This window comes from Canis aureus, chromosome 16 (assembly GCF_053574225.1).
Source record: "Canis aureus isolate CA01 chromosome 16, VMU_Caureus_v.1.0, whole genome shotgun sequence".
NCBI classification, from domain to species: domain Eukaryota; kingdom Metazoa; phylum Chordata; class Mammalia; order Carnivora; family Canidae; genus Canis; species Canis aureus.
Window position 1 is genome coordinate 23,758,049 of NC_135626.1, and position 27,967 is coordinate 23,786,015.

At 37.7% G+C, this 27,967-nt stretch overlaps 1 protein-coding gene across 4 annotated transcripts; it reads left to right on the forward strand.

Annotated features, from left to right (window-relative positions):
* The first annotated feature begins 4,492 nt into the window (after positions 1 to 4,492).
* On the forward strand, positions 4,493 to 27,482 carry DDX52 (DExD-box helicase 52). 4 transcript variants are annotated; one of them, XM_077852276.1, is made up of 15 exons: positions 4,493 to 4,646; positions 5,299 to 5,494; positions 8,518 to 8,648; positions 10,125 to 10,310; positions 11,879 to 12,022; positions 12,629 to 12,740; positions 13,614 to 13,686; positions 14,172 to 14,375; positions 17,085 to 17,175; positions 20,154 to 20,276; positions 20,514 to 20,664; positions 20,881 to 20,956; positions 22,238 to 22,309; positions 23,152 to 23,244; positions 26,352 to 27,482. In XM_077852276.1, the coding sequence occupies exons 1-15, from the start codon at positions 4,560 to 4,562 to the stop codon at positions 26,407 to 26,409; spliced, it is 1,797 nt and encodes a 598-aa protein (XP_077708402.1). In that variant the 5' UTR covers positions 4,493 to 4,559; the 3' UTR covers positions 26,410 to 27,482. The 4 variants fall into 4 exon arrangements, with proteins under 4 accessions (XP_077708402.1, XP_077708405.1, XP_077708404.1 ...); XM_077852279.1 differs by having other exon boundaries at positions 4,533 to 4,646; positions 5,333 to 5,494; XM_077852278.1 differs by having other exon boundaries at positions 4,566 to 4,714.
* The last annotated feature ends 485 nt before the right edge of the window (positions 27,483 to 27,967 follow it).

Consider the following 27,967-nt stretch of genomic DNA (forward strand, 5'->3'; position numbering starts at 1 on the left):
TTTCAGAAATTACAGGCTGGCTACTCTAGAACAATTAAATCAGAATGTCTGGAATGGGACCCAGTTTTCTTTTGCCTTGTTTTTCTTCCTTTTTTTTTTTTTAAGTAGGCCCCAAGACCAGTGTGGAGTCCAATGTGGGGCCTGAACCCACAACCATGAGATCAAGACCTGAGCTGAGATCAAGAGTCAGACACTCAACTCTCTGAGGCACCCAGATGCTCCATCTTTTGTTTTGTTTTTTAAGTTCCTCAGAGGATTCTAATGTGTAGTGAGGGTCAAGAATCACTCAACTAGGAGAATGAGCTAAAAAATGGAAAAATACTAATACTAAGCACCTACTATAATGAGATTTTGTTCCAAATGCTTTATACAATACAATGCTTTATACAATATGAGATTTTGTTCCAAAAGCTTTATACAAATAAGAAATGCTTTATATATATATATATATATATATATATATATATATATATATATATATATATGGTATCCTGATGTACTTCAACCATTTTGAGCTCTGTATGGTTAACAATTATATTATTCCTAGCCTTCAAGGTAGATATTATAATCCTATAACCCCTATTTTACCGATGAGGAAATTGAGGCACCGACTGGTGAAATAACTTGTCTAAGATTATTACATTAGTAGATACAACTGGATTCACCCATAAGTCTCTCTGATACCCCAAACCCGTGTCCTTTCCACTATACATCATGCTTATGAACCTAGCTTAATTCTCTCAAAAATCCTGAAGTATCATGATCCTCATCTTACAAATGAGGAAATGAGTCCTAGACAACTTAATTTGAATAGGTCACAGGTGGAAAAGCTGGGAGGGATTTAAACTCAGACTTATTTAACACCAACTACATGCTTATGAAACTAAAGTATATAGCACGTATAGAACATTCAGTGCAGTTCGTTCCTCTGAAAGAATGAAGGCATGGTGGATTATTAATATGATCCAGAGTATTATTATTTTTTAAAATTTATTTATTTAATTTATTTGAGAGAGAGCAAGAGTGCACGAGCATTGGGGGGGGAGGGGCACAGGGAGAGGGAGAGAAGGTCTTAAGCAGCTTCCATTGAGTACAGAGCCTAACACAGGGCTTGATCTCATGACCCTGAGATCACAACTTGAGCAGAAACCAAGTCAGAGGCTTAATCAACTGTGCCACCCAGGTGTCCCCAGAGTATCATTCTTAATAAGGAGAGCCATCCCTAGTGATTCCTCCTTCCATCTTGGGTCTCAGGAAGCTAAAGCTCTGTTGAACTACCAATTCCAGGACGCTCCTTTGAGGGGAAAAGGGCACAATGAATTCTGCCATAACCCTCTATCATATTTACCTAAAAAAAACTTTAACCTCGGACTAAATTCAACACTACAGTGTCTTCACATCTTTATCTAAGCTGCTGAATCATGCTGGTTGGTTTCTTTTCTTTTTAATTTACTGTCTCCAACTCAAATGGGCATTCATTGCTCAGCAATGTTAATGCATTTTCCCACTAAGTTCATTTTCCCACTCTAGAGGACATTTTTTTTGGTATCATTTCTTCCATCCTCAACCTTCCAACGTTCCCCGACAAAATCTCATCCCACTCTCATTCCACTAGTCTCCATTCTCTGTTGCATTTGATGATTTCTCTTTTCCATAGATCATTCCTTATGATTTACAAACATCTCTAGCACCTACCTTTAAAAACATCAAAAGCAAAAATCAAAAGCCTTCTTTAAACACACATTTGGGATCCCTGGGTGGCGCAGCGGTTTAGCGCCTGCCTTTGGCCCAGGGCATGATCCTGGAGACCTGGGATCGAATCCCACGTCAGGCTCCCGGTGCATGGAGCCTGCTTCTCCCTCTGCCTATGTCTCTGCCTCTCTCGCTCTCTGTGTGTGACTATCATAAATAAATAATAAATAAATAAATAAATAAATAAATAAATAAATAAAATAAAGAGTCTACTGTGGTGCGTGACTGGCACAGTTGGTAGAGCATGAGATCTCGGAGCTGTAAGCTCAAGGCCCCTCCAAAATTTAATTTTTTAAAAAATTTTAAAAATAAAATATACCCGGAAATTCAAAAAAACATATTTAAAAAACAGAATCTGCTTCTTGGCTTATCTCTCTGGTTTTTTATTTCCTTTGCTCATTTGCTTTTTAAATTCGACATAGGAGTTAGAGCATACAGTATTTGTCTTTCTCTGACTTATTTTGCTCAGCATTATACTCTCTAGCTCCATCTATGTTGTTGTAGATGGCAAGATTTTATCCTTTTTCATAGCTGAATAATATTCCACTTTACATAAAGATATTATATATCACATCTTCTTTATCCCATCTTTTGATGGGCACTTGGGCTGCTTCCACACTTTGGCTATTCTAAATAATGCTGCTTTAAACATAAAGGTGCATGTATCCCTTGAATTAGTGTTTTTGTATTTTGGGGGTACATACCCAGTAGTGTGATTCCTGGATCATAGGGTAGTTCCATTTTTAATTTTTTGAGGAAACTCCTTACAATTTTCCAAATGGCTGCACCAATTTGCATTTCCACAGTGTAAGAGGGTTCCTTTTTCTCCATATCCTTGCCAACATATATTATTTGTGTTTTTTATTTTAGCCATTCTGACAGGTATGAGATGGTATCTCATTGTAGTTTTGATTTGCATTTCCCTGATGGTGAGTGATATTGAACATCTTTCCATGTGTCTATTGGCTACATGATCATGCTTTTACATACGGGTTTGTCACCACTTAAATAGGGATTGGGTTCTGAAGTTAGCTTATAAAGAGAAGATAACTCATGAAGTTGCATTATTCTTAAAAATTCCTTAAATTAAAAAAAAATTTCTTAAATTGCCTTTTAGGTATGGTAGTTCTGGTTTCATACATGTTGATTTTATACATGGTTGTGGCCATTTTTATGTGCTGAACTGAAGGCCAACACTCCATTTCCTAATAAGCTCTAAGTTAATTCTTTTCCTCCTAAGTTGTTTTTATGAAGTAACAGATGAGGTACTTGGGGCTTTGACTTAGGGGCTATGCTTCATGAAAAATATGTATTTTGGGGGCAGGTGGGTGGTTCTGATGGTTAAGCATCTGCTTTCAGCTCAGGTCATAATCTTGGGGTCCTGGGATCCAGCCCTATGTTGGGCTCCTGGCTCAATGAGTCTGCTTCTCTCTCTGCCTCTCCCTCTGCTCATGCTTGCTTGCTCTCTCTGTCTCAAATGAACAAATAAAATATTTTTTAAAAATACATATTTTTAAAGAATGAATGCAACTGGAGCAGCAAGGTTCTCCCATTATGGGAGGGGATCAGGGACTGAATCCATCTGAGAACATAGCAGATTTACATCCCCTATCTTGCGCTTACTCCACACTTGCTTTCCTTGAATGTAAAGGAATTATGTACACTTTTTAAAGTATTTCTTACCCTCTTTGGTTGAATATGTATCTCAATTTTAACAAGCAAAATGCTTTTTTAGATAGTTATTTCATTGTACCATTTGTGTTTTGATGGCTTCCAAATTTATTTCTCCAGCCTTAACGTTTTTCTCTGACATTCAGAGTTAGGGAACCAACTCAGCATCTTCACATGTCCAAAACATAGCAATGAACTCCTCACCACTACCACTCCCGTTCCTCATCCTCACCAAAAAGCTGTTCTTCCCTGTGGTTCCTAGCTCAGTAAACAGCATATCATCTAACCCAGGATTTCAAGCAGAACACCAAGGAGTGGTCTGTGTGATTCCTTCCTTTCCCTCATTTCACATGAAATCATTTTGGTGCATTTAACTCTACCTCCAAAATATATCCCAAATTCTATCCATTTATCTCCATCGGCACAGAGACCCCACCCTAAACCTAGCCACCACCATCATTTCTACTTTGACTAGCCTCACTTTTTCCACTCTTAGCTTTTTGACGGTTCATTCTCCAAATAGCCAGAGTAATCTTCTGTAAGACATTCACTCATTCAGTCATCAAACACTTACTGAAGAGTACACAGAAACTGAGAATACAGCACTGAAGCAAATTAGATCCCCATGCTCACGGACTTTCATTCTAAAACGGGGAGAGGCAATGCAAAAGTGAATAATTTTGTACAGTACACATGCAACGAAGAAAATAAAGTGATACGCTGCGCAGCCCCGGTGGCTCAGCGGTTTGGCGCCGCCTGCAGCCCAGGGCGTGATCCTGGAGACCCGGGATCGAGTCCCACGTCGGGCTCCCTGCGTGGAGCCTGCTTCTCCCTCTGCCTGTGCCTCTCTCCCGCTCTCTCTGTGGATAAATAAAATCTTTAAAAAAAAAAAAAGGTGTTGTTTGCCATAAAAGTCTAGAACGCTGGCTGGCCTCAAGAGGATCTTGACAAATGTTTTTTGAAAGAACAAATAAATAAGTAATGACGGGCTATACGAGTTAACACGACGTAGTCTCCCCACCGCCGCCAGGCCCCGCCCCCTAGAACCACTTCCGCCCACAGCCCGGCCCCAGACCTTCCGGGAGAAGAGATCCTCTGAGCATGCGCCGTGGGACCGCGGGGCTCTCTGGGTAAAAATGGATGCTCACGATCTCTTTCGCCGGCTGGGCGTGGGAGCCAAATTCGATGTGAGACGTTTCTCCGCGGATGCAGCGCGATTCCAGGTATTGTGCGGAGGGAAACAGAAGCCGGAGTAACTGAGAGGCGCAGGAACCCGAGAATGATCTGGCTGGTAGGAGGGCGGGGTGGGAGCCCGTGGCCTGGTGGCGGGGCATGTTCCCTCTTTTTGCGTCGGGCTCGTGCTCAGACCTCCTAGTCAAGTTCTGCCTTCGGAGTGAACTCTTAACATTCTTTGTAGATCACGGTGAGCTTAGCACAGAAACTCTTTCCCTTCTCCGCTCTTTAGTTTATTCAAAGCACAGAATCCTTTTGAGACCTTAGGCAAATTATTTGACCTCCTAATGCCTTAATTTTTTTTCATCTGTAGTATCTCTATTTACGCCTTAGCGTTGAAGGATGAAGTAATTTAATATATATAAGCATGCTTAGAAATCTGCCTGACAGCATATAGGTGTTAGGCTGATAAGCATATAGATGTTAATTGCTATTATTATTATTACTACTGTTCAGAGGTCAGGAAAGTTGTCATCTTATATTCCATTTGCCATACACAGCTGTCAGCTCAACAAATACTTGGTGAAAAGGAAAAAAAAAAGATGGGGAATTATTAGACCCACGTCCTTAATGCCAGTACTGCTTGGGTGAAAGCAATGTCAGTCTGTCAGTAGATTGCATTTTAAATTTTTTGGATTTTAGGTAGGAAAAAGAAAATATGACTTTGATTCTTCAGAGGTGCTGCAGGGACTCGACTTCTTTGGAAACAAGAAGTCTGTCCCAGGTGAGTGCGGAGCATCAAGAACTCATCAGGAGCTTCAAGATGAAGAGAAAAAAGAAGAGAGCCTAACTGAAAGGAAGAGGGAGCAGAACAAGAAAAAGAGGAAGATGATATCAGGTTAGTTCTTGGTTCTTTTTTTTTTTTCTCTTTATTACTTTTTTTTTCAGTTACAAAAATAATAACAGGCTTAAGGTTATAAATCCGACGGTATACCTGTCATTCATTAGCTAAAGGCTTTCAGGTTGTTTCCAGGTATTTGCCATTATAAATATTGTATTTGCGTATGTACTTGTATATATATCTTTTTGTACAGGTCCTGTTCTGTAATTCACATCCCAAAAGTAGAATCACTGGCTGAAAGGGTAGGCACATTTCTTCCTTTGAACAGATAATTAAAAATTACTTCCCACACCTCTGTCAATGGTAGATACTATTGATCTTAAAATTCTTTGTCAACCTAATGAATGAAACCATTTTTTTTTTAATTCTCCTGATAACTGGTTGAGCATGTTTTCATATGTTCCAGTGGACATTTACATCTTAGCATTTGCAAATTGTCTGTTCTGACTCTTTGACTATTTTTTACAGGGTTTTTCTCCTGTACTTTACTGTAGGGATAAAGTAAATATTTACACCTGGTTTTTAAAAGTTTTACAATGGTAAAAAAAATTTTCTTCCCACTATTTCTAGTCTCTTGTTTCTCCAGGGGCAACTGCTATTAATCATTTTCTTATGAATTTTTAGAAAGATTTGATCTATTCACTATATTTATACCTCCCTTAGAAAACCTGAATAATAGGATACTGTATATATTATTCTATTCTGTACCTTCCCACCTCCTCCACTTTAATTAAAAAATACTATGTATATATATCTTGGAGACTATTTGGAATCAGTAGGAAGTACACTGCCTTTTTCATTTTATTTTATTTTATTTTTTTAATTTTTATTTATTTATGATAGTCACACACAGAGAGAGAGGCAGAGACATAGCCAGAGGGAGAAGCAGGCTCCATGCACCGGGAGCCCGACGTGGGATTCGATCCTGGGTCTCCAGGATCATGCCCTGGGCCAAAGGCAGGAGGTGCTAAACCACTGCGCCATCCAGGGATCCCGGCCTTTTCATTTTAATACAAAATATATCCCACTGTATATTCCAAAATCAATTTTAACAAGTTCCTTTGTGAAGGACATTTAGTTTGTTTTCTCACTTTTGCTATTATAATGTTGCGATAAATGCCATTGTGCTTATCTTTGTGTGTATGGAGAGTATATCTGATAAATTCTCAGAAATGGAATTTCAGAACTAACAAATAGGTTTATTCTAAATTTAGGTATTTTGGACTTGTCCACCAGAAACATTGTATCAGTAGGAAGTCCACTGCTTTGTCCATTGAATCATAGTAGAGTGCGCCGTTACACATTGTAGGGATGTTCTATAATTGACTTGATAAATCCATGTATTATGGATATTGTCTTCTGCTCCACACTTTTCCTGTTACAGTGTTACACATTTTATTTCCCTGACAGCAAGGAAGTTTGATAAAACCTACCAAGATTAGTTTAAAAAAAAAAAAGACCTGCTGCAGACTTGGGAAAAGAGTCAACTGTTGGGCAACCAAAAACACACAGATAGGTACTATAATATAGCATATATGTGGCATAGTACAGAGAGATGTGGCATACCATGTTTTGATTGGTCAACTAAATATTTTCTCCCTAGGGTGATCTACAGAATCCATGTGAAACAAACTCAGTTAAAATTTCAGTAGCCAGGGACACCTGGGTGGCTCAGAGGTTGAGTGTCTGCCTTCAGCTCAGGTCTTGTTCCTGGGATCCTGGGATTAAGTCCCACGTCGGGCTCCCTGCATGGAGCCTGCTTCTCCTTCTGCCTATGTCTCGCCTCTCTCTCTCTCTCTCTCTCTGTGTCTCTCTTAAATAATTAAATAAAATCTTAAAACAAAACAAAAAATTCCAGTAGCCTTTTAGGGTAGAAATTGACTTTTTTAAAAAAAGTTAGACATATGCCTATCATATGAGCTACCTATTCCACTCAAAGAATTTACCTAAAAGAAAGGAAAACCTGTGTCGTTGCAAAGACTTCTACACAGGTGTTCATAGCAGCTTTATTTTCAGTAGCCAAAAACTGGAAATGACACAAATGTCCTTCAGGTGAAGGATAAACAATTTATATATCCATACAGTGGAATACTACCTATAAATAAAAAGTTAACTATTGATATGTTCCTACGGGATGAATCTCAAAATAACTATTCTGAGTGAAAGAAGTCAGACTAATTTATTTAGTACATACTACATGATTCCAGTTACATAAAATTCCAGAGAAAGCAAATTGATCTACAGTGACAGAAAGCAGATAGGTGGTTACAAGGGGTCACAAGGAAATTTTGTGTCGTGATGGAAATAAACTTGAATGTGGTGATGTTTTAAGAGATGTATACTATGTCAGAACTCCTCAAATTGTATACTTGAAATAAATGCAATTGGTTGTATGTCAGTGGTACTTCAGTTTGTAAGTCAGTGAAAGAAAATTGAAAAGAAATACCAGAAGTGGTCTTGCTTATTGCTCTTTTTAGAATTTTTAAGGTTATTCTTACATATTTAATTTGCCACATGAACTTTAAAGTTAGCTAGTCTGGTTTCCAAAACAATCTTGTCGTGACTTTTCATTTAACTAATTTTAGTTATAAATTAGTGAGAATTCCTATCTTTGTATTAGTGACTAGTCCTTAAATACTGTGCATATTCATTGCTATTATAAGTGAGAGCTATTCTTTAGTCATATTTATTTTCTAACTGGTTGAATCTAGAAAAGCTGGCTGCCTCATCAAAATATCTCGTTTATAAGTATTTTCAATTTAATCTGTTTGCAAGTATATACTCATCTACATATCACCCAGCTAAAAGAACTAATAAAAGGAAGAGAATAAGCTTCAGAGCTCTGATTTTACCAACAGAGAACTTGCCTCTCCTTTTCTAATTTTTATACCTCCTATTAGTTTCTTTTTTTTAATTGTATTAGATAGTACTTTACTTTTATTCAGTGTGAAACTGGCCTGTTGGCTACACTCAAGAATGTTAGATTTAAAAATCTTTTTATTTTTTAATATGTATTTTAGAAATTATTTCTCAAGAAGAAGGTTCTACTATACAGTGGACATCGTCTGTGGAAGCAAAGATTGAAGATAAAAAAATTAAAAGAGAAAATAAACTAACTTCAGGAAAGTTGGAGAATCTCAGAAAAGAAAAGGTTAGAAATATGTCTTAGCCCCAGTTGCTTTTCTGACCTAGTAAATTTTTCCTAGTCCTTGGGTTATTCTGTTGGTAAAAGTGAATACAGGGCAGCCTAGGTGGCTCAGCGGTTTAGTGCTGCCTTCAGCTCAGGTCGTGATCCTGGGGTCCCAGAATCAAATTCCATGTCGGGCTCCCTGCATGGAGCCTGCTTCTCCCTATGCCTGTGTCTCTGCCTCTCTCTCTCTCTTTCTCTGTCTCATGAATAAAAACATAAAAAAGAAAAAAAAATGAATACAGTTTTGTTGAAGATAAAAGATTAATTATGTTAGTTTAGATTTTACTTTAATGAAAACTTAGTTATTTGTGCTATGGCTGGAAATTTTAAAATTTAAAATTCTTGAAAGTATCTTGAAGCTTGAACAGGTCAAGAGGTGTGTGTGTGTGTGTGTGTGTGTGTGTGTGTGTATACACACACATACCTACAATTCTCATGTACTGTATACTATGTAATTTTTTCCTGTCCAGATTTTAAGATTGATAATGTATTTGGAATGAAGTTTTTAAAATTTCATATCCCCTTTGATAAACATAAAATTTACCCCCTTTCTCCTCTTTATTAAGCTCACTGGTTTAGAAAGATTTCCTCCAACAGGGATTTGAGAATTAGAATTCTTTTCTTTATTTATTTTTGTGAGAAAGAAAGCGAGCACAAGCAGAGTGGAGGGGCAGAGGGAGAGGGAGAAGCAGACTCCTTGCTGCACAGGGAGCCCGCCCAATGCGGGTATGTCCCAGGATCCCGAGATCATGACCTGAACCAAAGGCGGATGCTTAACTAACCAACTGAGCCACCCAAGTGCACCAAGAGTTAGAATTCTTAAGAAACCTATTTTATACCTTGGGATTAGGAGGAGTAGAATACAGAAGAAACAACAAATCATTGTCATGTCTGCTGCACACCTGCTGTATTGCAGGTAGTGTTGTTCAGCTCATTTCAACAACACTGAATCCAGAATTTCACTCACTGTATCACAGAATGGGAAAACAAACCGAATCAACACTACTTGACTCTGCTTTTGGCCCTCAGTTTTAATAAGTAGAGTTTAGAGTAAATCATAAAAAAATATTGGCATTTGTGTGCTAAGTACCATATAAATAAAATACTAGATGGATTCAGTGTCTTCCTTCTATAAGGTTATATAAATTACAAGTTATGATTATCTTGGTAGCACATTAATATGAATAACACATTACTCATGATACACATTAATATGAAGAAAGTGGATAGATAAGTTTTATGAAGACCTTATGAAGGTCTTCTGTCTATAGAAGGACATAAAGTATATCGAATATCTGTATCCTTTAGGGCTTATAATTTAACCAAAAAATTTCATGTGTTACTAACCCTTGTCCTAGAAACTGTTACTGCTGTTTTATAACATCTGGCAATATATATGACCATAACTATGGTAACCCCTTTAATTTCACTTTTCAGATAAACTTCTTCCGGAATAAACACAAAATTCATGTCCAAGGAACTGATCTTCCTGACCCTATTGCTACATTTCAGCAACTTGACCAGGAATATAAAATCAATTCTCGACTGCTTCAGAACATTCTAGATGCAGGCTTCCAAACTCCTACACCAATCCAAATGCAAGCCATTCCAGTTATGCTTCATGTGAGTATGAAGGTCTAGAATGCCTCTAACATTCCTTCCTCTGTGTGTTAGCTCATTCTCTTCCATGTTTTTGAAGTCTTCCTTCCACCTTATCTTCCCCTGTTGAAGTCCTCCCTTTGCTTTGAAGGTCCATCTGAAATGCCTGTGCCTCCATATCACAATTAGATGTGATCTTTTCCTTTTGCCAACATTCTTTCCTCTACCATCAGTTCTCCAAGGTAGTTAGTGCATTCTTTTTCTTGCATTTATCTTACACTTTACCCTACTGTATATTGTGTTTACCTTTTACACTTTACTAGAATATAAACCCTCTAAGGATAGGGACTCTGTTCTGTTTATTCATCCATGATTTAGTTTATTATTCCCAGGAACTATTTCAGAAATATAGAATTATTGTACATAGCCTGACCTTTTTTTTCCCTCAGTTATTTTTATATACAATAAAATGCATAGTTTTAAGTTCACAGTTCAGTGAATTTCAATAATGTATGCCCTATATAACCATCCCCCCAACAGAGATGTGTAACGTTTCTGTCACCCCAGAAAGGTCTGTTGTGCCATTCAGTCCTCACCTCACCCCTGCCCAGAGGGAATTGCTGTTCTGATTTCTTTTGCCATGTATTAGTTTTGCCTCTTCTAGAATGTCATAATGGTATCATCTATTATTTATTTTTCAATTTCCGGTTTTTTTCACTCTGCATATTGCTTTTGAGATCCATGTTGCATTTATCAGTAGAGTTTGTCAATGAGTAGTATTCTCGTTTGAAAATAACCACAGTTTGTTTATCTACTGCCGATAGAGTCATGGGTTAACTTAGAGTTTGAGAAATTAAATTTTTCTGAGTGTGTGTGTGTGTGTGTGTGTGTGTGCGCGCGCACACTCGCACCAATGAGAGCTGACTTTTCTCCCCTTGTAGCCAAGATGACCTTTGGTTCTGGTAGCCAAAGGATAGGAGTTATTTTTTCATCCATACTAGTCATTTTTGTTTTCTTTGGGAAATGAAGTGAGAATATATTTGAATGATGTTGCTTCCTCACATTATAGTAGATTTGCTTACAACTTCAGCTTAAAGCTCTAAAAATCATAGTGACTTTTTGAAGACTGTCTCCTGTAAATTACTGTCACTTTGGTTATTGCTACTTTTTATTTCTTATCTTCAGCCATTGTGTTACTTATTAAAACTAGCCCTAGGGATTGAGCAGTGCAAATTTTGAGGGAAAAGTTGGTTTTATAATTTTCCTTTGATAAAAGAGTTTGGTGGGAAAGAAAAATTGGAATATTGGAATTACCTGAAGTGTTGAATTATCTTTGGATTTTAGTTATCCATATTCTTTACCCAGGTCAAATGGTGTTTGGTGGCAATGCTCAGAAACTCCACTGGGGCACTGGTGGCAGGGGTAGATGATATTAGAAAGGCAAATATGGAAAAAGTTAGACAGGCAGTGGGAATATGAATGATTGCATTCATTATGATTATTTTATATGTTATTTCTATGGCTGGTTATATTACTTGACCAGGATCTCAAAAGTTTATGTACTTACCTTATACTTTATACCTTGTTTTTAGGGTCGAGAACTTCTGGCTTCTGCTCCTACTGGATCTGGAAAGACTTTGGCTTTTAGTATTCCCATTTTGATGCAACTAAAACAACCCACAAATAAAGGCTTCAGAGCTCTGATTATATCACCAACACGAGAACTTGCGAACCAGGTGTGACTTGTAGCTTTAAAAGGGATGTATTTAGTGTTTGCTTCAGTCATTTCTTTTTTGAAAGTAATACAAAGGTCTCAAAAAGAGTAAGGCCCATGTCTTTTAGCATGCGCAAATATTCGGTACAGTGCTGCACCCTGTGCTCTGTCTTAGTGCATGTGGGCAAATTTTTTGAGTCTTTTATAATTTTCTAAAACAATGGTTTACATATTAATGATGTTTCTTTGGTAAATGCTCTGAGATCTTTTAAGTTGAGGCTACTAGAATATATAGTCCTTCTCTAAAATGTGTTTTTCTCACCTAGAAAAATGAAACCTCATCTCAGTTTTGAGAAAGAAAAACTATACACTGACCTACTCCACCCTTCCAATGTACTTAATAAAAAATACATACCAAGCATGAGATAGTTTATAATAGCACTGTGTTCCATAAACAGTATGTAGCAGGTAGCAAAGTGCTGAGATTCCTGGTTAATGCACATATTATTATGAGTTTAATTTCAGTTGTTCATGAGTTGGTAATGGGCTTATTTTAATAATGTAAACAAGACTATACATCATATCTAAGTATCTTAGCAGCTAATATTTTTGTCATTTTCCATTTTAGATTCACAGAGAGTTAGTAAAAATCTCTGAGGGAACAGGATTCAGGATACACATGATCCACAAAGCGGCAGTGGCAGCCAAGAAATTTGGACCTAAATCATCAAAGAAGTTTGGTAAGGGATTCATGCTTAAGCTATAGAGCATGTATGGGATTTGCAAATTACATATATCATTAACTGCCACCTAAGAGTTCTTTAAAGTGTAGTCATATATGCTGTTAGTTTGGTTTTTAGAGAAACTAAAGAGATGTGTTCACTCCCACTCGATACTTATATAAATATATACCAGTGATTCTCATCCATAGGCAGTTTTGCCCCCTCCCCTGTCCCCCACCTTCTACTCCAGGGACATTTGGCAATATCTGGAAACATTTTAAGTTGTCAAAACTGGGGTGCTACTAACTTATGGTAGGTAGAGGCCAGGGATGCATTAAGCATCCTATTAATGCACAAGACCGTCCCCTACAATAAAATGTTATCTGGACCAAAATGGCAGTAGTGCTAAGGCTGAGAAACCTTGCTTTATATACTATTAACTTTTAAATCTGCGATGGAAATACTCTGCAGGTAAGAATGGCTTACATTGCTACCCTTATTTATATCAGTCAAAAAATCAGCTTTTACCTGTCTTTCATCTTGAGCTTCTGAGTAAAATTTCACTTAAAGAAAGGATTTTCCTGAAAAATTAAATATTTGAAAATAGCACTTTTGGATTATAGTGTTCTTGCCTCTTAGAAGTTGAGAAGGCAGAGCAAACATAATAAATGAAGAGTAAGCATATAGTAGTTTGTGCTATGGTGGATTAAAAAATATATATTAGCTTACTAATAAGAAAGAATTTTTGTGGGGTGGTATAGTAGGATAGCAAATATAACCTCCCTCTCCTCCCTGCCTTCAGGTTTTCACTGAAATTCAGGAGGTTTAATTCCCTAGTTTAAGAGAGATGAATTTTGCTTTTGCAATTTGTACCATTTGTTTTTCCTATAGATATTCTTGTGACTACTCCAAATCGACTAATCTATTTATTAAAGCAGGATCCTCCAGGAATAGATTTAACAAGGTACAGATAATACTTTAATCTCTTTTATGTGTGTTTTCGTTTAGTTGATTCTATTTTGTTCTTGACTACTTGTATTATAGCTCTCTGCCAACTTTCAGTGAGTGTTGGTGCTGAAAATAATGATTTTCATTAAACTCATCGGAAAGTAACCATCTGGTCTGGAAGAAAGTTACAAATTCTGATAAGCAGTTAGTATGGAACTTTGCTAGATGTTTTCACTTCTTTCAGCAATGGTGATAGAGTTTTTAAGGTTGATGTGAAGCTCTATTACTAATGGAAACTCATCTCTTTGAGGCTGAAGGAATAGAACATTATGTTTGTCTTGTTTTTACCTTTTTCTGGCTGATTTTTCTTTTACCTTTTTCTAGTCTGTGTGGATCTGAGAAGTAGCATAATGGTTTGACTTCTTCATGTGTCCACACAGTTTAATGAAGTGTCTTGGATCTTCCAGTTCAATACCCACAAATTGTTTTGTTCTTTCTTAGTGTTGAGTGGCTGGTAGTAGATGAATCAGACAAACTGTTTGAAGATGGCAAAACTGGGTTCAGAGACCAGCTGGCTTCCATTTTCCTGGCCTGCACATCCCATAAGGTCAGAAGAGCTATGTTCAGTGCAACTTTTGCATATGATGTTGAGCAGTGGTGCAAACTCAACCTGGACAATGTCATTACTGTATCCATTGGAGCAAGGTAATTGGTCTTCTCTTTATCCCACTGATTTTTTTTTTTTTTTACATTTTTTTTTTTTAATTTATTTATTTACGATAGTCACAGAGAGAGAGAGAGAGAGGCAGAGACACAGGCAGAGAGAGAAGCAGGCTCCATGCACCGGGAGCCTGACGTGGGACTCGATCCCGGGTCTCCAGGATCGCGCCCTGAGCCAAAGGCAGGCGCCAAACCGCTGCGCCACCCAGGGATCCCCCCACTGATTTTTTTAAAATACAAGTCTTTGGAGGTAGGTTGTTTGGCTTTAGATTAATCACAGGGAAAGTTTTACTGAATGATACGTATTCTTTAAAGCCAAGATTGATTAAGGATTTTCTTTTTTTTTTTTTCTTTTAAGATTTTATTTATTTATTCATGAGAGACACAGAGAGAGGCAGAGACTAGGGAGAGAGAGAAGCAGGCTCCATGCAGGGAGCCCAATGCAGGACACGATCCTGGGACTCTGGGATCATGCCCCGAGCTGAAGGCAGATGCTCAACCGCTGAGCAACCCAGGAGTCCCAAGGATTTTCTATTTTATTTTGTTTTATTTTTTTAGAGACGGAGAGAGAGAAAGGTGATGGGGAGGGGCGAGAGAGAGGGAGAGAGAGAGTCATAAGCAGGCTCCACACTCACCACAGTGCCTGACATGGGCATCGATCTTACAACCCTAAGATCATGACTTGAGCCAAAATTGAGAGTTGGACACTTAACTAAGTCTCCCAGGTGCCCCAAGGATTTTCTGTTTTAGAATAATCTAAAGGGAAGGATGCCTGGGTGGCTCAGCAGTTGGGCGCCTGCCTTTGACTCAGGTCGTGATCCCGGGATCCAGGATCGAGTCCTGCATCGGGCTTCCTGCAAAGAGCCTGCTTCTCCCTCTGCCTGTGTCTCTGCCTCTCTCTCTCAGTCTGTGTCTCTCATTAATAAATAAATTTTTAAAAAAATAATAATAATAATAAAAGAATAATCCAAAGGGAAATTGTCATATTAGTATTTCTGTCATCATATTTTCACTTGATTTCTTTTCCCATCCATCTGCAAAGTATGACATGAGCTCTATAGCCAGCCACCCAGAGGATTTAGTTTCTTTGATGGCTTAAGTAGGACCATAGAGGAAGAAGCTAATGTTACTGAGCCACTTGATTTATAATTCCTTTTAAAAAGTATTTGGGGGAGCATTTTATACTAAATGAATGCACTAGTAGGAAAATGTTTTAAGAAATTATAGCCATGGAATAGAATACTATGCAACCCACGAAATGATAAGTATATGATAAGTATATGTATATGATAAGTATGATATGTATAAGTATGATAAATATATGATAAGCTATTTGAAAAAGTGCTTAGAATACCATACTAAAGGGATCCCTGGGTGACTCAGCAGTTTGGCACCTGCCTTTGGCTCAGGGCGTGATCCTGGGGTCCCGGGTTTGAGTTCTGCTTTGGGCTCCCTGCATGGAACCTGTTTCTCCCTCTGCCTGTGTCTCTGCCTCTCTCTCTCTCTCTCTCTCTCTCTCTCTCTGTGTTTTTCATGGATAAATAAATAAAATCTTTAAAAAAAAATACCATACTAAGTAAAAAAGAAGCCAAATGGAACAATAAAGAACACTCTGCCTACTTTAAACTTAAAACTTCTATATATTAAAAAAAAGAACAAATACACCGTAAATCTAATTTTAAAGGCAGACAACAGAAAGGAAAAAGTATTTATGATGCAGTGTAATGTACTACAGCATCTTATTAGTGTTTATAAAGCCTTAACCCCCAGCTATCTATAAGAAACTTGGTAATCATTAAGAAAAAAGCTCAGACCTATAATAACCTTAAAAATGTTCTCATTTTATCCAGTAATTTTATTTTTAGAAATTTTTTGTAAGTAAATACGTGAAAATTTATGATTAGACTACAATAAAATGTCATAATTTATTCTAAAATGGTAGAATTGTGGGCAATTTTGTTTTACTATTTACAGTTTTCTATATTTTTCAGAATTTTTAGATGACATTTTTATAATTAGAATAAAATATGTAAAAATAACTTTGAGGGGCATCTGGTTCTTGGTTTCAGCTTGAGTCGCAGTCTCAGTGTTGTGGATTTGAGCCCCAAGTCAGTCTCCACACAGATCTGCTTGTCCCTTTCCCTTTGCTCCCCCCACCCCCATGCTCACACATGTGCATACTCTCTCTCTGTCTCTCTGTCAAATAAATGAAATTTAAATAAATAAATAATAAAAATAGCTTTGGGGTATTTGGCTGGATCAGTCGGAAGAGTATGCAACTTGATCTCAGGATCATGAGTTCGAGCCCCACATTGGGTGTAGAGATTACTTAAATAAAACAAAACTTTAAAATAGAGCACCCCGGGTGGCTCAGTGGTTTAGCGCTGCCTTCAGCCCAGGGTGTGGTCCTGGGGACCCAGGATCGAGTCCTGCGTCATGCTCCCTGCATGGAATGGAGCCTGCTTCTCCCTCTGCCTGTGTCTGCCTCTCTCTCTGTGTCTCATGAATAAAATCTTTAAACTTTAAAATAAATAACTTTGTCTTCAAATTAAAGTATAAATAGTTAAATGCTTATGTTGACAGTGGAAAAATTGATTCTGTTAGGGTTATGTGTAAATTTTTTCATTTATTTGGAATTTGGAGGGGAAAGCAAAATTTGGCTTTTATAATCTGCAAAGTATGTTTTCTTTTCAGGAATTCTGCAGTAGAGACCGTAGAACAAGAGCTTCTCTTTGTTGGGTCTGAGACTGGGAAACTTCTGGCCATGAGAGAACTTGTTAAAAAGGTATATTTGGACTGTCTTCTTGAACTGTGGTAAAGTTCATCAGAATCTTATATGACTGATAGGAGACTGAGCACTATTCCTATCTCATATTTAGTAATCCAGTAGTAACTTCTTAAGCACATTGAGTCAACTGTTGTCACAGGCAGGGAGGCTCACCATTCAGAATACAAGTTTTCTGTTCCCAGCTCAGGGTGGGCTAAGAAAAGACCTACCTGATGTCCTAAAAGCCTCCTTTTTTCACATCTACATCTGTAGTGCTCCCTTTATTTCCCCCACATTCCTCTGCTGGTTTCTTACAGAACTCTAGGAGCATTGTAGAATAAGTGGGACACTGGATGTAGCTTTCTGTTTTTTATTCCTTCAGTAAATATTGAGTAGAAGCCATAATTAAAAAGTTAACTATAGGGATCCCTGGGTGGTGCAGCGGTTTGGCACCTGCCTTTGGCCCAGGGCGCGATCCTGGAGACCTGGGATCGAATCCCACGTTGGGCTCCCAGTGCATGGAGCCTGCTTCTCCCTCTGCCTGTGTCTCTGCCTCTCTCTCTCTCTCTCTCTCTGTGTGTGTGTGTGTGACTATCATAAATAAATAAAAATTAAAAAAAAAAAAAGTTAACTATAAGGTCTTAGGGCAGGGGAAAATAAAACAAATAGACATCCTAAGCCATGTCCCTAGAATTTATCTTTTTTAAAAGATTTTATTTATTTATTCATGAGAGACACAGAGAGAGAGGCAAAGACATAGGCAAAGGGAGAAGCAGCCTCCCTGTGGGGACCCTGATGTGGACTTGATCCCAGGACCCTGGGATCATGACCTGAGCCAAAGGCAGAGGCTCAACCAGCGAGCCACTCAGGTACTCTGAATTTAGTCTTTTTTAGGGGATAAAAGAAATAGACTTGTGTAAGATAGTTTGCAGTAAAGTGTCATAAAAGGCTATAGAGTGTTTTTCTTAAGCATCCATATAGTCATATTGGGGCTAACAGGGAGACTTGAATTGATTGGGGAAAGCCTTATGGAGGAAATGCTACTAATATGGGTCTTGGAAGAACCTGTGAGATAAAAGGGCAAGGGTAGTTGATGGTTGGAGGAGCAGTTGGAGTAAAGTCTAAGCAGTGGAGGTGAACACAGTGGGTTTGGAGACTCATAAAGGAGTTATCTATCTAAGGCAAAGAGTTTATGGTGAAAATTAAAGATCAGGTTGGACAGGAAATTGGGGTCACATTAAGAGAAAGCACTGGACATTTTGAAGAATTTTATTATTTATTTTTTAAAGATTTTATTTATTCATTCATGAGAGACACACAGAGAGAGAGGCAGAGACACAGGCAGAGGGAGAAGCAGGCAAATTGGGCAGCCCCGGTGGCTCAGCGGTTTAGCACTGCCTGCAGCCTGGGGTGTGATCGATCCTGGAGACCTGGGATCGAGTCCCAGGTTGGGCTCCCTGCATGAGCCTGCTTCTCCCTCTGCCTGTGTCTCTGCCTCTGTGTGTGTGTGTGTGTCTCATAAATAAATAAATAAAATCTTTAAAGAAAAAAAAGAATGAGGAGGAAATAAATGAGGGTGATGGTCTCAGTGGTGGAACATTAAGAGTAGTTGGAGGGTGAAAGTTTGCAACCTAATGACTACAGAGGTGGTTAAGAGCTTGAACTTTGGAGCTAGACTACCTGGATTGGAATTAGCTTTAGGCAAAATAACCTTGCAGCCTCCTCATCTGTAAAATAGAAATAATATTATCTTTCTCAGAATATTATCTCTCTCCATTGTAGTACTTGGAATAGTGCTTGGCTCATGATGCCATGTATATTCATTTCATTAATATTCTTAAAGGTATCATTTGGCACTAGGAAATTTAAGGTTTTCGCATGGATACACACATAGAGATTATACATCACGGATTTCTAGCCATGTATGAGTTTTAGGAGGTTTGTGAACACTGAAGTTTTATGTTAGATTTTGTGTGAATGCGTAGTTGCCTATTAAAAAGCTTCATGGCTTCATTAAATTCTGAAAGGGGAGTTTGCGAAACAAAATAAAAAGGTTAAGCCCTAATAGAGCAATTGAAAATAAAGTTAGTTTGAAAGATAGGTGGGGTTTGATGCTTGAAATGTAAAAATCATCTTAGGGGGATCCCTGGGTGGCTCAGCGGGTTGGCGCCTGCCTTTGGCCCAGGGCGTGATCTTGGAGTCCCAGGATCGAGTCCCACGTCGGGCTCCCGGCATGGAGCCTGCTTCTCCCTCCTCCTGTGTCTCTGCACCTCTCTCTCTCTCTATGTCTATCATAAATAAATAAATAAATCTTTAAAAAAAAAAAAAATCATCTTAGGGCAGGTAATAACTGAGATTATATTTAACATAATAAAATAATGACTAGGGACACCAGGGTGGCTCAGTGGTTGAGAGTCTGCCTTTGGCTTAGAGTGTGATCCCAGTTTGGGGATCAAGTCCCACATCAGGCTCCCTGTGGGGAACCTGCTTTTCCCTCTGCCTTTGTCTCTGCCTCTCTCTCTCTCTCTGTCTCTCATGAGTAAATAAAATCTTAAAAAAAAAAAAAAAAAAAAAAAAAGATAATGACTATATTGAGAGAACTGAGAACCAAAGACTAAGCTTTGGAGGAATACCCACAATTTAAAAAACAGTTACTACATTTTAGCAGAATTTAAAAATCTCTGAGGCACAGAAGCCTAGAGATGATTGTTCTAAGGAGTAGGCATCTATTATTGTAGAAAGGTAAAGGGGATTAATTAGATATGAGTGTTGGAATTAGCAAGATGGAAATTAGAGTTCAAGTTGAGTAGAGAATGGATGGTGAAGAAGATGGAGGCAGATCTAGACCACTGATCTGAGAAATTTGGCAATAAAAAGTACATTTAATTGAACTGGGTTCTTTTATGAACTAAAATCATATGAAGTACTATGATTGTATTCATGATTATGTGTGCTGATTTTTACCTTCTTTTTTTTTTTAACCTTTTTTCTTTTAGGGTTTCAATCCCCCTGTTCTTGTTTTTGTTCAGTCCATTGAAAGGGCTAAAGAACTTTTTCATGAGCTCATATATGAAGGTATTAATGTAGATGTTATTCATGCAGACAGAACACAGCAACAGGTAAAGTCAAGTGTATATTTTCAAAATAATAAACTACTAAATTTTATTATTTTTTAAATTTTACTTAAGTTCAGTTAGCCAACATAAAATACATCATTGGTTTCAGATGTAGTATTCAATAATTTATCAGTTGCATAGAACTACTAAACTTTAAAATATTGGCATAAAATTTATGAAGTACTTGTTTTCTGTTCCTAGAGTAGTACTAAAACATTTAACATGTGTTTTATTAACCAGAGAGATAACACAGTCCACAGCTTCCGAGCTGGAAAAATCTGGGTTCTTATTTGTACAGCCTTGCTAGCCAGAGGGATTGATTTTAAAGGTGTGAACTTGGTGATCAACTATGACTTTCCAACCAGCTCAGTGGAATATATCCACAGGATAGGTGAGTTTTCTTTCCTGCTTCTACCCTTCTGTCCCCACCACCCCCGGGCACGACTCCTCTGTTTTGTGCCTACTCTTCCCTTCAAACATGCTCATTTTATAGTGCTCATTTTAATGAAAAACCAGTGACTTGTATATGAATCTTGAAGTTAGTTCCCTTTCCCCAGAAAAGTGTGTTTTTTTTAATGGGGTTTTTTGTTTGTTTGTTTGTTTTTAGGTCGAACTGGAAGAGCAGGGCATAAAGGAAAAGCTGTTACATTTTTCACTGAAGATGATAAACCATTATTAAGAAGGTAAGTTAGGAAAAATAACTTAGTTTTTTTTTTTTTTTTTAAATAACTTAGTATTAAGATAGTAAGACCACTTCATTATTCTTGTGTGCACACACAATTAACAGGTAATTGCAAAATGGCCAGGGCCCAATTACTGTTAGGGTATTATTCAACCAGATTTTAGCCAAGACCAAAGGAAAAATTATCAAAGGGCCTTGTTCTGCCCTTCTATTATTAGAATTTGGAAATATTCATAATGGAATATTCATTGTTAAATTTCAGACTCTCAGGATTCTCCCCATAGCCATCAGTTGATATTACTCACTATGTATTAGTGAAGTTTTTGGATTAGTGAATAAAGCAAACCCCCGAGTCATGTCAGCCCAGTCAGAATTATTTCTTACCATGGTGCATCCTTCCCTTTACTCTTAGAGGCAGATGGAATTTTATATTTAGTCTAGGAAAAACTATTTCAGTAACACTTCAAGATTATTCAGTTGTAGCTCTTTGAAGCCTGGGTAACACATGACACACTTGTAGAATCTTGCGTCTTAACTTAACCCATCATCATAGGAAAGCTGAGTTTCCTTTATTTTGTCTGCCTACAGTAATTTTAGACTGATGATAATTGATAGCACTTAACATTTCTAATGAATGAAATTAAGTTATGGCCAAAGGCAGCTTGTATTTTATCTGTTTATCAGTTTTGGTAAAGATTCTGATTTGTGCCTTCTGAACCTTAGCTTTGTCAGCCTCGAATACACTTTGAGCAGACTCTTACATGTTCATGTATAGGGGAATCTATTTCAATAGCCTAGATTCATCTACATCTCGGTAACTCCAGGCATGTGAATCTGGTGACCTCCATGTCAACATAACTGTGCCTCTCAGTTTTCCGTCCGGGCAAGGGGGTAATGATAGTATCTCATTGGTAAAGGGTGGTTGTGTGCATTGAAAAAACCACATGAAAAGCCTAAGACAATGCCAAGTGCATAGTAAGCAGTATTATCTCATAAATTCCAGTCAGTACGTTATGGTTAGTAGCTTTTTAGGGCTTGACCAATGTTGAGGAGAAATAGCTGCTAGCTAAAATTACTCATCAGTGCATCGATTTTAGTCCACCAAACAGGTCTCTACAGCAATCCAGTGTACTTATATCCGGTGATAATTTATATCAGAAAACTATACTGGATTACTTTCATATGTGTGCAGTTTTCACTCCTCTTGAACTGTACAGAGGGCTTAAGTACATAAACATCCATTTGAACAAATACAAATTTAAGTTTATGGGTTCCTTTTCAGCGTTGCCAATGTTATACAGCAGGCTGGATGTCCTGTGCCAGAATACATAAAAGGTTTCCAAAAACTACTAAGGTACAATCTTGAATTTACCTAGATCTCCTCTCTTTGTCTGTCTTTCTCTCTCCCCCTCCCCCCCATTTCCCTTTCCTCCCTCCCTCCTTCTCTCCTTCCCTCTCCCTGTCCCCCACAATATGCATTCTTGCTTTCACAATCTTATAATTACAGTTGCAATACTACTACTTTTAGAAATCCTAAAATTTTCCTTTTTAAATATCTATGAATATGTTCTTTCCTTGTCAGTTTTTTCATTCTTCAAATGTTAAGTATTCAGATTTTTTAAGTTATTAAATGTAAGTAAAATATTCTTAGAATTGATTTTAGTTCATAAAACTGATAAAACAGTTAATTGCTCCAAATCAAATTTTAATGCTTATTGGCAGAGGATGTAAATGTGACACAGGACCTATTTTAATCAGCATCAGTGCCTTTTTCAAAATTGATTAAATTTATAATCCTTTTGAGTTATCTTTCTAAATGCTATTAGGTAGGTGATTTAGCATTTTAAAGTGAATATAGTGGGACGCCTGGGTAGCTCAGTGGTTGAGCGTCTCTGCCTTTGGCTCTGGGCATGATCCCGGGGTCCAGGGATTGAGTCCCGCATCGGGCTCCCTGTAGAGAGCCTGCTTCTCCCTCTGCCGGTGTCTCTGCTCTCTCTCTGTGTTTCTCATGAATAAATAAATAAAATCTGTAAAATAAAGTGGATATAGTGTCACCACAAACCGTAAGTGATTTAAAAAGTGAATTTTGTTTAAAAAAAAAAAAGTGAATTTTGTGATCAAGAATCAAAACTGGCTTTATTTAGCTTTAGCTCTTTCAGTTCTACTGAATTTCATTCTTTTCTCCATAACTTTCAGCAAACAAAAGAAAAAGATGATTAAGAAGCCATTGGAAAGGGAGAGCATTAGTACAACTCCAAAATATTTCTTAGAAAAAGCTAAGAATAAACGGTAAGCATATGATGAGAAAAGTGACTGTTCAACTCTGTCTTATAGTAGGCATTGTTTCTACTTAGGATAAGCTTTTTTGAGGTAGAATTGATAGGTTCAGTCTGTTATAGAATGTAATAAAAGTAATATATTTCAGGTTGCCTGTGATTTGGGAACTTGGATGATTCAGTCTGGGAATTTTTCTGTATCTGTATATTATTGATCTGGGTTTTTCCATCTTTGAAAGAATGATTTCAGTTCACTTTGAATTAGAATTGCACTGCCCACCACTTCTACATAGCCTACATCAAGACATACTGCTGTAGCAGTGAGGGTTGTTGACTCCCATTGATGGAATCTTCCCTGAAGCTCCCTTCCACAAAGCAGGATTTCAGTGTAATCTTAGACTTATGCTGAAGCACATTGTAATACCTCTAACAGGAATGACTTGAGTAAATTTGTAGTAGTTCAGCTGAGTTTTATGAGGATGTTACAGCATTGATTTTTTAGCATACACATAGGACTACCTTTTGATAGGGGTAATTAAAACTATGCTAACCAGTACTGCTTGTTATGCTATTTAAGGAAAATGACACTTTTCAAATTCTACCATATGGTACTAGTTCACATATAATATGTATAAAATGTAGGCATTTACCAAGTACCTTTTCACCTGCCAGGTGCTCGGTGTGTGAATGAATCTAAAATGAGACCCTATCCTAGAGTTGTGGAAAGGAGATTAGTACACATGAAAAAACATTAGAGAATAATTTTTAAATAAAATAGAAGTGTAGAGACAAAATAGTATGAATTGGTATAGTTACAAAAAGCTTCAAGGAGGTAGAACTATCTTTAAGGACAGGTAAAATTTAGGCATATGGAAGGGACAAGGTGAACAAAGACATGAAAACTGGCATGAGCTTTCCTTCTAAGTTGGAACAAGAGTCTTACTTGACATTTTGTATTGACTGAGAAGTAATGTTTAGTTCAAGTATACAACATGTACACAGTGTCCCAAAGTTTAAGTTGTAATAGCTTGGAAAGAATAAATGCTACAAACTTACAAAAGTATCATTTGAAAGCTTAAATCATTTTAATTGCACCTGTACATACTCATTTTTGTTTGTTCTTAGTACATTTTTTTATTTTAATTTTTTGTGGTAACAGTTCCTGGCTGACACTTAAGCCAGTGGATCGGAGAGATGATCACCCTACTTGACTACCTTTGTCACCTGATCTTTCTCACTACACTTTTTCTTCTAATGGGTTGTATCAGAACTGTTGTGTATGCATCAGAACCTTATTCTTTGGATGATCTTAAAGCTAGAATTAGGAGTGCCTGGGTAGCTCAGTTAGTTAAGTATCTGCCTTCTGCATAGGTCATGATCCCAGGGTCCTACTCTGCAGGGAGCCTGCTTCTACCTTTCCCTGTCCGTGTTTAGTCCCCCGTTCCCCCACACACACACTTTCTCTCTCTCTCTCTCTCTCAAATAAATAAATAAGTAAATAGTTAAAAAAATTATTTTTAAAGAAAGCTAGAACTAGAAATGTATTCTCGGGATGCCTGGGTGGCTCAGTGTTTGAGCGTCTGCCTTTGGCTCAGGTTGTGATTCCAGGGTCCTGGGATTGAGTCCTGCTTTGGGCTTCCCAAAGGGAGCCTGCTTCTCCTGCCTATGTCTCTGCCTCTCTCTCTGTGTCTCTCATGAATAAATAAATAAAATCTTAAAAAAAAAAAAGTAATCTCTAGGCACTGAGCAGCAGCTGATGAAAGTTTTAACAAAAAGAAATAAACTATAGTATCAAAATGGTGGTTATGTTGAATTTTAATAAGTTACTTTAATATTTTAAAGAATTATGCTTTGTTGTTTTTACAAGTTTGTAGCATTTATACTTGTGTTTATACTTCAAGCTGCACTGAGACGATGGGGACTCTTGGTATAAATCTTGTCCCTTCATCTCACTGCTTACGGTGCTGTGGTTGTCTCCATTGTCTTCATATCTAAAAGCCATCCTTCTCAATAGAGAATGTAAACACCTGATCTGACTCCAGCTTGCCTTTTTACTGTATATGTTCCTTTCAATGATTCTACCCACAACTTGCTGAGAACTCTGAAGTCCGTATCTCCAGGCCCAGTTTTCCATATAAACCTGAACCCTGTTGCCTAGTGGACTTCATTTCAGGCATTACAAACTCAGCCTGGTAGAGTGGTGGGAAAAATTAGACTTGAAGTCAGAAGAATTGGCTCTAATACCACTTTTTCCTGTGTGACTTTGGACAAGTCATATCCCCCTTTGTATGATGGAAAGAAGTATGTAAATCATGGCCACTCTGCTATTCAAGGTTGGTTGAGGATTAAATAAATTAGTACACATCCAGGAACTTTGCATTACTAACCTATAGAATGCAAACATTGATTATTTTCTCCCAATATTTTTCCTTTTCCTCTGTTAACTTAATTAATGGCATTCACCAGACTCTGAAATCAGACTGTCAGGTTTTGTGTCTAACATTTATTATCAGGGCAGCCCCAGTGGCTTAGCGGTTTAGCGCTGCCTACAGCCCAGGGCGTGATCCTGGAGACCCAGGATCAAGTCCTACATCAGGCTCCCTGCATGGAGCCTGCTTCTCCCTCTGCCTGTGTCTCTGCCTCTCTCTCTGTCTCTCCTCTCTGTGTATTCTCATGAATAAATAAAATCTTAAAAAAAAAAAAAACATTTATTATCAGCGTATGATGAGCAGCGAGTTATTCAGCCACTCTGCCTCATTTCCCTCATCTGTAAAATGAGGGTAATAATAGAATCTTCTTTGTTCATAACTTAGGAAGATTATCTGATTACAGGATCTAGCACTTAATCAATGTGAACTCTTATTATTAGTAATGTCAGAGTCGGTCTCCATCGTTGATATTACGTTATAGTGTCCTTTACTGGTATGTTTCTGTCTCACTCAAGTAATTCTGATTTCCTAAAGGGCAGAGACCAGGTCGAATGCCTACCTATGTTCTTAGTGCCTCATATACTTGGTTATATGGTAGGTTTCAGGAAAATGCTCATTAATCTGGCAGAGTTTTAGAAAGGTCATATATCTAGAATTTTGGATTCAACTTTCTTTAATTTTCTTGTCACAGGAAAAAGGTCACTGCTCAGAACAGCAAGAAGAAAGTAACTCTTGAAGACAAAAGTTAAAAACAGACTTTTTAAAAGACTATCGGAAATGGAGTTTTATGATCCCCAGCAAGAATGTAGTTTTCATGAAATACTTTAAATCCTGTAATCACCTGTAACATTTGAAAATAACTACAAGAATGTGGGACTGATGAAAAAGAACCCTAAACTATGAATGCATCATGTCATATTTCGATTTGTAGGTGACTTTTAAATGATCAGTGGAAATCACAATGGAAATAACATTCATTGACATTTCTGTGGTGTGAATCCAGAGAGATACTTCTTATAGAAGAACACAAGCTTATGCTAAAATTAACAACACCCAAATGTGGTGAACTCTTAAGGATTTTTCCCTTCAGTGTGAAGGAAGGTGTGATGTATGCTGTGGAGAGGCATCTGGAACCAAATTTCAAAATAAAGCCTTGAGATTGCATGCCCCTTTTCACCACCACCACCCATCATCGCACCACCCTCACCTTTTTTTTTCTTTTTTTTTTTAGATGAACAAGAAGCAGCACAGGCTGTCTACCAAGAAGAGATCTATTGTTCTCTTTACTATTTCTTAATTTGTTGGTGACCTTTTGTGGTATGAGCCACAACAAAAAGCCTCCTCTATGGCTGGTTATTCAGGTTCCCTAGGATTTTAAATTATTTGGTCTATATTAAATATTCTTATACTCCACTGGACAGCTCGTACCTTACCTGTCATAATGTTGCAATTACAAGATTATGGTCAGCCTCTCCCTTTCTTACTTCCATTTTCCGTCATCTAATCATGCTCTTTCCTGTCTCTTTCCATTCAAAATGACTTTGCTAGAAAACTGATAAACACTTTATCCTGATAAGGAAGAATGTTCCTGTTACTTGATAGACCTGTGGCTGCATTCTCTTACAGCTTGTCTTTCCAAAGACTTTAGGGCCCTGCATCCATTTATTAAACAGGTCTCTGCCAGATGTAAAGAATTAAGATTATACAGTGATGGAGTCTATTCACTATTAGCAGATTTTTCTTAGTTGCTAGTTTTATACAGTTGGAATAAAAAATTGACTTCATACATGTAAGGATTAATTAAACTTATTAATTTCCTTTATTCTCAGCTGTTTATTCTAATGTCAGGACAGATAGACTCCAACTTGAATATTTTAAATGAGATAAATTGTTCATCTTCAGAATTTATGTAAATGGAGACCATTTGCTATAAGGTACACAAAATATGGGATGCCTGGGTGGCTCAGCGGTTGAGCATCTGCCTTTGGCCTGGGGCATGGTCCTGGAGTCCTGGGATCGAGTTCCACATCGGGCTTCCTGCATGGAGCCTGCTTCTCCCTCTGCCTCTCTCTCTGTGTCTTTCATGAATAAATAAAGTCTTTAAAAAAAAAAAAAGGTACACAAAATATGTATAAACGTGATTTTTCTTTGTCCTTGCAAACAGATTCTTGAGTCTATATCCAGGAGGTAGTTGTGATGGTGCCACCGATTGCCACCTGTATGACTTTGAATAGGTTCTTTAATTTCTCAGAGCTTCTCTTTTTTTGTGTTTGAAATTGGGGGTAATATTAACTTTGTCTCAATTTT

Coding starts and splice junctions, on each gene's coding strand:
- DDX52 (XM_077852276.1), top strand. CDS start 4,560: ATGGATGCTCACGATCTCTTTCGCCGGCTGGGCGTGGGAGCCAAATTC. Junction 14,376..17,084: donor ACTGTATCCATTGGAGCAAG/GTAATTGGTCTT, acceptor TTTTCTTTTCAG/GAATTCTGCAGTAGAGACCG. Junction 20,665..20,880: donor GGAATATATCCACAGGATAG/GTGAGTTTTCTT, acceptor GTTTGTTTTTAG/GTCGAACTGGAAGAGCAGGG.